Below are 12,521 nucleotides of genomic sequence, written 5' to 3'. Positions count from 1 at the left end.
GTGTGTGTTGGGGTATGGTCAATTACAGGTAGGTGAGGAAGCCTCCAAACTGGTGAGTGCTAGAATATAGAGCAATCCTGGACTCTTCCCGACTCTTTTCTTCTCCAGCTCAGTCTTCCCTGTACTCAGCCTCTCCTCAAAAAGGATGCACAGAGGAGGAAGGGTTGGTTCATGGCTTTCTGACAAGCTGGTTACCGGTGAGTCACATATTCCTCTTTCCAAATCATTATTCCTTTGATCAGCTATTTCTCAGTGACCTGGAGCCCCACAGCCAAACCAGGTCTCAGCCAGCGCAGGGTCTCCAGGCATCTCGTAGGGGCCGAGGGGCTGCCCAGCCAGCAGCGGTGTTTGTCAACATTTTCTACATGGCAGAGCTTCCTCCAGGGTCACTGGCTACATCATGTTCCACTGAGAGTTTTAAGGGCAAGGTAACTCAGGTGTCCTAGACTCAAGTAATTGATGATGGCTGTGGGGCAATCACTCATTCATTTACCAAGTATTTCTCTGACATCTGCCATGTCCCCGGCCTATGCTCAGCCCTGAGATCGAGGGAAATAAGACTGCAGGACTCCACGGTCTCACTGGAATAAGGGACTCACCTACGTGTTAGAGGTACATTTCACCTTGGGAGTGGGCGTCAGTAGGCAGGAGAGGAGCCCTGCAGGCTGAGCCCAGGGGCAGTGGAGAGCAGAGCTCAGAACCCTGCCCGTACATCTTGTGCTTGGGGTTCCAGCCTATTTCTACTCCTGTCCTTCTGTCAACTTGGTGGGGGTGGTCCTTGGCTAAGCCATGATGCTTGTGACGGCTCAGGACTTGGTGACCTTCGAGGATGTGGCCGTGGAGTTCACGCAGGAGGAGTGGGCACTGCTGGACCCTTCTCAAAGAACACTGTACAGAGACGTGATGCGGGAGAACTGCAGGAACCTGGCATCGCTGGGTAAGCCCCACCTCAGCCCTGCATGTCTTGAATGACTCAGGTGACAAGACTTCCTTTTGTCCTTTTTTTTCTTTTAATTGACGTGACATTCACATACCATAAAATTCACCACTGTAACTGTTTTAAAGCGTACAGTTCAGCAGCTTTTGATAGATTGGCATTGTCGTGCAGCCAAATGTGAGACATTGTCATCAGCTCTCAGCCCCTCCCCTGGAAGTGCTCAGTCCCGGGTAGCTTCCCCACCGCCCCCTGCGGCCAACCACTAATTTGCCTTCTGTTTGCTGTGCTTCTTGAGAACATTTCATATCATTGGAATTCTAAAAGATATGATCTCTTTGGTCTGGCTTCTTTCGGGCAGCATGATGGTTAAAGGCCCAGCTATGGTGTGGCCTGTACCAGCTCATTATTCCTCGTCGTGACCGAATAACGTGCCACTTTATGGATACACCACATTTTTAAAATTCACTCATTGGTTGATAAACATTTGGGGGGTTTCCACTGACTGGCTGTTTACAAGCGGCGCTGCTGTGAATATTTGTGTCCAGGTTGTTGTCCCGACACGTTTCCCCTTTGGTTGGGTATGCATCTAGGAGAGGAATGCTGAGTCAGATGTTACTATGTTTAGCTTTTTGAGGAGCCGCCAAACCATTTTCCACGCAGCTGCACCAGGGTGTGAGGGTTCTAATTTCTCCACCTCTTCCCCAACATTTGTTTTTCTTTTCTTTTTTTTTTTTTTTAAAGATTTTATTTATTTATTTGACAGAGAGAGACACAGTGAGAGAGGGAACACAAGCAGGGGGAGTGGGAGAGGGAGAAGCAGGCTTCCCGCAGCGCAGGGAGCCCGATGTGGGGCTCGATCCCAGGACCCTGGGATCATGACCCGAGCCGAAGGCAGACGCCCAACGACTGAGTCTCCCAGGCGCCCTCCCAACATTTGTTTTTCTGGTGGTAGCCGTCCTCATGGTTACAAAGTGGGATTTCATCGTCATTTTGATTTGCATTTCCCTCATGACTAATGACCTTGAGCACTTTTTCACGTACTAGTTGGCTGTTTGCAGATCTCCCGTGGAGAAGTGTCTATTCCAAGTCCTTGGCCCAGTTTGAAATTCGGTTTATCTTTTGTTCTTGGATTATAAAAATTGGTTGTATATTTTGGATACCAGTCCCTTATCCAAAATACGATTTGGAAATAATTTCTCCCATTTGGTGGTATATTTTCATTTTCTTGATAGTGTCCTATGACACACAAGAGTTTTAATTATTTTTTTAAGTTTTTATTTAAATTCCAGTTAGCTAACATACAGTGTTACATTAGTTTCAGGTGTACAATACAGTGATTCAGCACTTCCATTACATTACCCAGTGCTCATCCCAAGTGCCCTCCTTTAAGCCCATCACCTATTTAACCCAACTCCCCACCCACCACCCCTCTGGTAACCATCAGTTTGTTCTCCATAGTTAAGAGTCTGTTTCTTGGTTTGTGTGTCTCCTACCGCCCCCCCTTTGCTTGTTTGTTTTGTTTCTTAAATTCCACATATGACTGAAGTCATATTTTTCCAAAGAAGACATCTGGATGGTCAACAGACACATGAAAAGATGCTCACCATCACTCATCATCAGGGAGATACGAATCAAAACTACAATGAGATATCACCTCACACCTGTCAGAATGGCTAAAATCAACAACACAAGAAACAACAGGTGTTGGTGAGGATGCGGAGAAAGGGGAACCCTCTTGCTCTGTTGGTGGGAATGGCAAACTGGTACAGCCATTCTGGAAAACAGAATGGAGTTTCCTCAAAAGTTAAAAATAGAACTATGACTCAGCAATTGCACTCCTAAGTATCTAAAGGGTACCAAAAAACTGATTCAAAGGGGCACATGCACCCCAGTGTTTACAGCAGCATTATCAACAACAGCCAGATTATGGAAAGAACCCAAATGTCCATCGACTGATGAATGGATAAAGATGTGGTATATATATACAATGGAACATTACTCAGCCATACAAGAGAATGAATCTCGCCATTTGCAACAAGTGGATGGAGCTAGAGAGTTTTGTGCTAAGCAAAATAAGTCCGTCAGAGAAAGTTTTAATTTTGATAAAGTCCTATCTATTTTTTCTTTTTTTGCTTTATCATACCTAAGAAATTATTGCCAGATCCACCAAGGCTGTGAACATTTACCCCTATGTTTTCTTCCAAGAATTTTTCTAGTTTCTCTTCAGTTAAGTCTTTGGTCCTTTTTCAGTTAATTTGCCATATGTCTGGGAGAAAGTACCAGTTTCATTCTTTTGCATGTGTTTACCCAGTTGCCCAGCATTTCTGTAGGAGACTGTTCTTTCCCCATTGAACTGTTTTTACTCCCATGTCAAAAATTGACCTCAGACGTATGAGTTTAAATTCACTCAGTCCTATTCCATTGATCTCTGTGTCTATCCTTGTGCCAGTACTGCAGGGTGTCCGTTACTCTGGCTTTGACGTAAGTTTTGATGTCAGGAAGTGTGAGAGTTCCTATTTTGTTCTTTTTCAAGACTCTTTTGTCTATTTGGGATCCTTTGCAAATCCATATGAATTTGAGGCTCGGGTGTGTCCATTTCTGCAAGTAAATGCTGTTGGAGTTTTGGTAATGATTGCACTGAAACTGTAGATCGCTTTGGCTAATACTGTCACCTTAGCAATATTAAGTTTTCCAATACACATCTTTCTGTTACTAATTTTTTATTTGATTCTATTATATTCAGAGAAAATACTTTGTATGATTTCACTGTTTTTAAATTTATTCAGGCTCATTTTATGGCCTAACATGATCTGTCTGTTCTGGAGAATGTTCCATGTGCACTTGAGATGAATGTGTATTCTGTTGTGAAGCGGAGTATTTTATATGTCTGTTAGGTCTAGTTAGTTTGTAGGGTTGTTTAAGTACTCTTTTTCCTTGTTAACCTTCTAACTAGTTGTTCTACCCATTGTTCAAAGTGGGGTGTTCAAGTCTGCAACTATTGTAGAACTCTCTATTTCTTTCTCCCTTCAATTCTGTCAGTTTGAAATTTAATATTGTAGAATTCTGTTGTTATTGGTCTGTAATTGTTACATCTTCTGGATGAATTGACCTTTTTATCATTAAATAGTATCTTTGTGTCTCGTAACAGTTTTTGTCTTAAAGTCTGTTTTGCCTGAAGTTAACGTAGCTACATTCTCTTTTGGCTTCTCTTTGCATGGAATATATTTTTCTATCTGTTGACTTTCAACCTCTTAGTGTGTTTAGATGTAAATTGAGTAATGTAATTGAATAATGTAAATTGAATCTTTTACGGATAGCATATAATTGGATATTTCTTACCTATTCTGCCAAAATCTGCCTTATAATTGGACAGATTAATCCATTTACATTTAAGGTAATTACTGATAAAGACCCACGTAGATCATCTTGCTATTTTCTACATGTCCTATACCATTTTTGTTCCTCAGTTCTTTCACTGTTATTTTTGTATTAGATGTTTCCTAAGGGACCATTTTGATTCCCTCTCATTTCTTTTTGTTTTTCTTATTTTTTTTTTTTTAATGATTGTCCTGGGGATTATGATTAACATTTTAACTTACAGCAATCTATTTTGATTTAGTACCAATTTTGTTTCAATAGCATACGAAATTTTTGCTCTTGTATAGGTGCGCACACAGACACCCCTTTATATTGCTTTGTCATCAATTACATCTTTATACCTTGTGGGCCCGTTAACATAGATCCATAATTATTGGTTTAGGCATTCCTCTTGTAAGTCATATAAGAAAAAGAGGAGAATTTCAAGCCAAAAATATAATTATTATTGGCTTATATATTTTCATTTGTCAGGTTCTTTATTTCTTTGTGTGGATTTGAGTTAATAACCATTATCCTTTCATTTCAGTCTGAAAGTCTCCCATTAGCATTTCTTGTAGGACAGATATGCTAGTGATTTCTGTGTCTCTCAGTTTAGCCTACTTGAGGTTTCTTAAGCTTCTTGGTTGTGTACATTTGTGTCTTTCGTCAGTTTTTTGGAAGGTTTTGGCCATTATTTCTTCAAATATTCTTTCTACCTCATTCTCTTCTCCACTTAAGGAACTCCCATGATATGTGTGTTGGTATGTTGGATGGTATCCCACAGGTCTTTAGGGCTCTGTTCATATTTTTTTCATTCTTTTTTTCTTTCTGTTCTTCCAGTGAGGTGTAATATAAATTGTCCTGTCTTCATGCTTATTGATTCTTTCTTCTGCCTGCTCACATATGCTGTTGGACACCTCTTCTGACTTTTTCATATCAGTTTTTGTACTTTTCAACTCCAAAATTTCTATGTAGTTTCTTTTTGTAATTTCTATTTCTTTAACATGTATTCTATTTCATGAGAATTCATCCTTATGGTTTCCTTTATTCTTTATACACAGTTTTCTTTTGGTCTTTGATGTACTTTAAAATAGTTGATTTAAATTCTTTGACTAGAAGTCTGGTGGTTGGGCTTCCTCAGGGAGGAATTTTTTTTTTCTGTAATGGGCCACACTTTTGTTTCTTTGCCTGCCTCAAAATTTTGTTGTTGAAAAATGGACATTTGGAATGTTATTATATGGCAATTCTGGAATCGGATTTTTCCCCATCACCAAAATCTGTTGTTGTTGCTTGTCGTATGTATGTTTAATGATACTCCTGAATTAATTTTGTAATGTCTGTATTTGTCATGTGTGGTCCCTGAAGACTTATGTTAACCTCATGGTTAGCTAGTAGTTTGTCAGAGATTTTCTTGAAGGCCTCAAACAAAAAGTAAAAAACCTGTGGTCTCTGCAGATGTGTTCTGTGTGTGTGTATAGGGACATACCTTCAAAATCAGCAGGCAGTTTACAACTCTGCCATAATTTTCATTTTCTTTTCTGAGCATGTGCCCAATCCTGGCCTTCTTAGATTCAAAGAAATGGGAGGGAAACTTTTAAAAATTCCCCAAAACATTTTATTCCTCACTTTCCTCCCAAGCTCCTTGGTTAGTCTTTTGTTTTCCTGTACTGTTTCATAGGCCTCAGGCAGTGTGGCTAATATATTTGCCTTGAAATGTATTCAGCACATGCCCCCTGAGTCCCCAGCACAGCCCGCGGAGAGTTTGAGATTAGATAAAGGCAAGCCCTTTGAGTCAAACCTTCAGAAAGATCAAAACAAACAACCACAGAATTTTGAGAATAAGGTCCATCCTGCTCCTTCTGCTAGTAGGAATGTGGGCTGTGATCTTCAAGGTCACAGCCAAAGCAGGGAATAGAGGATGAGACAAGGGTTAGTGAAAATGTCAGCTGGTTGTTGTTCTTGATTAAACATTTTCCAAGTTGCTGTAAACTTTTGATAAGTTTCCAAAGTTCTGATAAAGCTGATTCTAATGGTTTTCCCCACTTTATTCACTGTTTTTGTAGAGTTATGGACTTCTGGTTCAGTATCCCTCAGTTTTCACTGTTGTTACTTCTCACCGGTCTTTCTGAAGCACTTCTGAGTCCCTGGGTCTATGCTGGGTTTAGGAATACAGTGTATTCATCATACAGTGATGAATGAGACAGACGTGGTCCCCACCCTCCTGGAGCTTTCTGTCTGATGCCATCCCTGTGAACTGAATAGCTCTTCCTTACCCTGACTTTATATTCTCCATGGTTAAAAGCTTTAGAGCTTCTGAAGTATGTATGTAAACTTGGACATGAACTTTGGGACTGTTTATGTCCTGTCACCTGGATATTGAGTGTGCTTGAATTTTGGTTTCTTGGGAGTTACTATATTCATTACAATTTATGTGTAGTTATTCCACTGCTGCAAAAGTCGTACTTGATCATCTTCAGAATCGTTGGCTCCAGTTTCACGGGGTTGCTTGTCACCTGTACAGTAACCCAACGCCGTGTGTCTTGTCTCCATGAATAGGGTATCATATTGGTAAACCCAGTCTGATCTGCCATTTGGAGCAAGAAGACAAAGTGATGACAGAGGAGCGAGGAATTCTTCCAGGCACCTGTCCAGGTGAGCACCAGGTGGACAGGTGGATATGAGTCTTTTTGAGGAATAGCTCTGGCCAGTGATTTGGGGCATGGGAGTATTACATTTAGGAAATGTCCAACAGGGAAGTTTGTACAACATACTCTTCTCTGACCAAGATGGCCAAGAACGTTGGGTATGAGCTTCCTTGTGTACGTTCTTTCTTTCCTTTTTACCTTTCTCTTCAACATCTCATAGGTTACCTTGGAGTCAGATGGGGAAAAAAAAGACATACCTCTTTTCCTTCTTTTTTTTAACTGAAGTGTAGTTACATACAGTGTTACATTAGTTTCAGGTGTACAGTGTAGTGACTTGACAAGTTTGTAAGTTATACTCTGCTTACCACAAGTGTAGCTACCATCTGTCACCATACAATGCTATAATAGTCCTTTTCCTTTTTAAGTAAATCTCATATGAACACTTAGTCCAGTGCCTTCCTACTTTGCATTCCTGATAATCCCTTCTTCTGTAAATCTCTGATCAGTCTTAATCCTTCAAAACCACTTTTTAAATATCTATAGTTTTCATACTCTTATCCCTTGCATGGCAAACCTCCTCAAAAATGCTGATCCCTCAGAGTCTGTGTTTACTCATGTGTGCACTTTACTATTTCTTTTCTCCATCAACTTAAATTTCTTTTTTTTTTTTTTTTTTCCCAGATTTGGAGACTGTACTTAAAGCCAAATGGTTAACTCCTAAGAAGCATGATTTTAGAAAAGAACATTCCAATGGTATAAAAGCGGTAAGACTAACATGGCTGATTTCTGGTTTTTCACAGTAGGAGAATAAGTTAGGAAAGTCACAAAGTAAACAGAGTCATTAAAGGAAAGTCATTTACACAATATGAAATTGTGTCTCTGGAGAGATACTGTGAAAAGTTGTGAATTTGGAGAAAACTATAAGTTAGCTCCAAACTTGTTTCTTCACTGGGAGTTTCCACAAGTAAATATTTCCTTAAATGTGACTAAGATATTGACTGTTGAAATACAAAGTGGTTTACCAGAGTTTATCAGAAGATGTTCTATGAATATGATAAGGACTTGTGGCAAAGCATCCATCTTTTTTAACTTCTAAGAGCTCAGACTGGGCAGAAGCCATATACAAGCACTGAAAATAGCCAAAACATCAATTGTAATAATGTAACAGAATTCCTGGGAAAGAGTTCATATGCATAAAATTAATTGAATATTAAAAATACTATAAATTATAGTTATCATTCATCTCTTAATCAACAGGAAAGAAATCATCTTGGAGTGAAACTCAACGAATGTAATCAGTGCTTTAAAGTCTTCAGCACAAAATCTAACCTCACTCAGCACAAGAGAATTCATACTGGAGAAAAACCCTATGACTGTAATCAGTGTGGCAAATCCTTTAGCAGTAGATCTTACCTTACTATTCATAAGAGAATACATAATGGGGAGAAACCCTATGAATGCAATGACTGTGGGAAAGCCTTCAATGATCCCTCATCCCTTAGACTGCACGTGAGAATTCACACTGGAGAAAAACCCTATGAATGTAATCAGTGTTTTCATGTTTTTCGCACTAGTTGTAACCTCAAAAGCCACAAGAGAATTCATACGAGAGAGAATCACCATGAATGTAATCAGTGTGGCAAGGCCTTCAGCACGAGGTCCTCCCTTACTGGGCACAATAGTATTCATACAGGGGAGAAACCTTATGAGTGCCACGATTGTGGGAAAGCCTTTAGGAAGAGCTCATATCTGACACAGCACATGAGAACTCATACTGGAGAAAAACCCTACGAGTGTAATCAGTGTGGAAAATCCTTCAGCAGTAGCTTTTCTCTTACTGTGCACAAGAGAATTCATACTGGAGAGAAACCCTATGAATGCAGTAACTGTGGGAAAGCATTTAATAATCTCTCAGCTGTTAAGAAACACGTGAGAACTCACACTGGAGAAAAACCCTATGAATGTAATCATTGTGGAAAATCTTTCACCACTAACTCTTACCTTTCTGTGCACAAGAGAATTCATAATAGGTGGATATGAATACAATAACTAGGAAAGCAGTCATTGATTTCTTAATTCTCAGACAACTGATGGTAACTCACTGGATGTATGAGTTATCTGTTGCTCCATTACAAATTTCCCTCCAAACCATAGTGGCTTCAGACAACGTACATTAATTATCTCACAGTTTCTGTAGGTCAGGAATTTGGAAGCGGCTTAGCTGTGTAGTTCTGGCTCAGGATCTGTCATGAAGTGAGGTCAAGAAGTCAGTTGGAGCAACACTCATCTGAGGCTTTACTGCTGAAGAATCTACTTCCAAAGTGGATCACTCACATGTCTGGCAGGTTAATGCCAGTTGTTGGCAGGGAACCTTCGTTACCTCACTCTCCACAGGGCTAAGTATCTTTATGATGTAGCAGCAGGTTCCTCCCAAAGCATTTGATCTGTGGGAGAGCTAACGCACAAGCCACATTGTCTTTTTCAACCTAGCCTCAGAAGGACATATGATCACTTCTTCCAGACTGTATTGCTCACACAATGTGGAAAGAAACTACACAGGGTGTGTAGAGTAGGAGACAGATCGTAAGGAACCATCTGAGAAGCTTGCCATTCTCATTCTTTCAGTCTATTCTATATGAAGGAGCCTTCGCCAACTCATGTTAATTCACTCTGGAGAGAAACCGCAAGCGTGCAATCTTTGTGGTAAGCTTTCAACTCAGACTCACCCTAACGTGCACAAAAGATTACTTCCGGGGAGAAACCTGAGGAATGCAGTAGCTGTAGGAAAGCCTTCGTGATATTTCTAGGGAGTCACATGACAGTTCACACTGAGGAGAAAACCTTATGAATATCATCAGAGTGCAAAAGCCTTCAGGGACACCCATCCCTGAGAGGACATGTAAGAAATCACTACAGAGGAATATTCATAGAAAGAAGGTGGAAAACCCTCCAGCACAAGTGTTTGCATTACTGAGCACAAGATGGGGAGATAATCTGAACACAATTGCTGTGGGAAAGCCTTGAATGTTCTCTCAGTTTCTAAGAAGCATGAGGATTTATCCCGGAGAGAAGGTCCTGTTGAATGTCATCGGTCCCGGAAAGTCATTTTTCCACATTCCTTAGGAAACTGAGAATTCACTGCAGACACTCGTGAATATAAAGACTGAGGGAATGCCTTGAATAATACCTCGTACAGTAGGAAAAATACGAAGTTTTCTCTGGATGCAAAACTTGTCAGTGTATTAATTTGGAAAAATCTTGCAGTGATTCTTTGTTGATTTGTGAGAACTTACATTGGAGGCAGACCCTAGAGAAGTAGTCAGTATGAGGATGCCTCAGCTCTTTACTGAGTGGCCACAAAATAAACTAGGAACCGAAAGAATAAATAGTGAGTGTGGGATTACCTTTATCAATGTCTCATCCTAAGATTGGGCCACTAGTACGTTAGTTTTCAGTCTTTTTGTTTTAGTATAAACACATATCTATAGCCGTACCCAAAAATAAACCTTAAGTTATGTCCCATAGTTTTGTATGTAATATGTTTGCTGTAATTTACTCTTTTAAAATGTCAGTACGTAGCATATCCAGAAAGGCATTTCTGAATATCTCCTGAGTGAATTTGTTTATCGTAGTGGAAACTAGATTCTACTTACAATATACTTTTTCTAGTTTAATGGCATCTTTGTCAGGTAAGTGGAGTTTATGATGCTGATTCTTTTTTATCTTTCTACCCTAGTATGGCATTTTGTTCAGCTTCTTTCCCAATGTCCATTCTCCCCTACTTATTTCCTTTTTAAAAATGTTTTTGTTGTTGTTCAAGTTGTCAATGAGTAGGATTGAAAATACTCAATCTGCAAGGCTTCTTTGAAGCTCAGAGGGCTATTGCCTTACTCTGCTGACCACGAGAAGTAGGTAGAAGTCCCTGGGGAGAAGAACATCATCTGGCTTGTTTGCCTCACCTATATCCTGTTCGTCTTACCCATTCTTTCTCTTGAAAGTGGACTCAAGGCCAAGAGTTGGAAGAGCTCTGTTTTGATCATGATGACAGAAACCATAGGGCAGCAAAAAATCACAATGATATGGGCTCCCCCAAAACTTCTGATTGGTGGAATCAGCTCTGGACTGCTTGTTCCCAGACTTGTCCTATATGATTAAAAGTAACCTCTAACTGGTTGAAGCCAAAGTCTTTTTTTTTTTTTTTTGGTTTGTTTTTGAGGTGGTAGTCTGTTCATGTCCAGCTGAATGCAATATCTAACTAGTAAACCTATTTGTTGGTCACATTTTATAAGTGTTTCATGTTTCTTTGAAAATAATGTATATTCTCTAAGTTTTAGATGTGGAGTATATGCCCATTAACTCAGCTAATTGTGTTTTCAGATATAGTATGTACATTGAGATTTTTGTCCTCAAATTTATTTAGTGGTAGATATGTATTAAAGTCTTCTGCTATGGATATGGATTCACACTTTTTTTGTCATTTCTGTCATCTTTTTCTTTATATATTTTGATGTATAAGTACATTCAGGATTAGGGTTTTTTTTTTCTTGTGAATTGTTCCTTTTTATGTTGGGATCATTTTTTTATAGTGGATTATTTCAACACATTAATAAATGACTAAACATTTACATAGCCCTTCCTATAGATGAGGCACTCTTCCCAATGCCTTATGGATATTATTGAGTACTCAATATAAGCTTAAGGAAGTATGTACTATTATTATCCCCATTTTACAGTAGAGAAAACTAACATGGTATACCTGTAACTTGCCTGAGCTCCCTGGCTAGTAAATGGTAGAGCCCAGATTTGAACCCAGACAATCCATGCTCTTAACCACTAGTCTATCTACTGAGTATAATCTATATGCCAGGCACTGTTTAAGACACTGGTGTTTATAGCAATGAATGAAACTCAAGTTTTGCCATTGAAGCACTTACATTCTAATGGGGGAAAGACAGATTATAGAAGAATCAAAACATGCTAATATAAGTGTTGAGCAGAAAAGCAAAGCATTATAAAATAGCTGAGGGGGATTGGGATCTTGCCATTGTATATAAAATAGGAAGGGAAAGCCTCTTAGTTAAGGGACACTTGAGCAGCAGCCTTAATGAGTTGAGACAGTGAGTCATGAAATTGTGTAGCAAGAGCAGTCTTGGCATGCAAAGTCCCACAGCATAGAAGCCAATGAGACTGGAGTAGAACAAGTTGGGGATAGTGAAGGTGTGGTAGAAGATGATGTGGTCAGAGACGTGGTGGATCCTGATCTTGGGTTTTATGGGTCACATTAGGACATTTTCTTATACTTGGAATGAGTGGGCATATCAGTCAGAGTCCCAACGGAAAACAACTGACACAGATGAGGACAATTCAAGTAGAGTTTTCATAAAGGGGTTACTCACTGCATTGTGGACAGGATATAGGGAAACCACAAGAAATGTTTGGTACCTAGTAGCTGGTAAGGGCAGGGCTCTATTAACATCCCTGAGCCTGAAAGGACAAGAGAAGGGAACAATTACTGAAATCCAGAGACAGGAGAGAACTGCATTCCAGGAGCTGGGAGGTAAGGGGTAGCATCCAGCCCCACA

The 12,521-nt window shown here is 39.8% G+C and overlaps 1 protein-coding gene across 1 annotated transcript in view; it reads left to right on the top strand.

The window, feature by feature from the left end:
- Nucleotides 1-10,301, top strand: part of ZNF558 (zinc finger protein 558) — an 18,291-nt gene extending 7,990 nt beyond the window's left edge. The window contains exons 4-8 of the mRNA XM_032396066.1: nt 109-197; nt 811-937; nt 6,851-6,946; nt 7,621-7,703; nt 8,197-10,301. Of these exons, the coding sequence (XP_032251957.1) occupies nt 109-197; nt 811-937; nt 6,851-6,946; nt 7,621-7,703; nt 8,197-8,979 (1,178 nt within the window). The 3' untranslated portion in view covers nt 8,980-10,301. The remainder of the gene's footprint in view (nt 1-108; nt 198-810; nt 938-6,850; nt 6,947-7,620; nt 7,704-8,196) is intronic.
- Nucleotides 10,302-12,521: the final 2,220 nt, after the last annotated feature.

This window comes from Phoca vitulina, unplaced genomic scaffold, assembly GCF_004348235.1.
Source record: "Phoca vitulina isolate PV1807 unplaced genomic scaffold, GSC_HSeal_1.0 scaffold89, whole genome shotgun sequence".
Classification (NCBI taxonomy): Eukaryota; Metazoa; Chordata; class Mammalia; order Carnivora; family Phocidae; genus Phoca; species Phoca vitulina.
The sequence above is the reverse complement of the archived record's forward strand: the minus strand, read 5'-3'. Positions and strand labels throughout refer to the sequence as shown.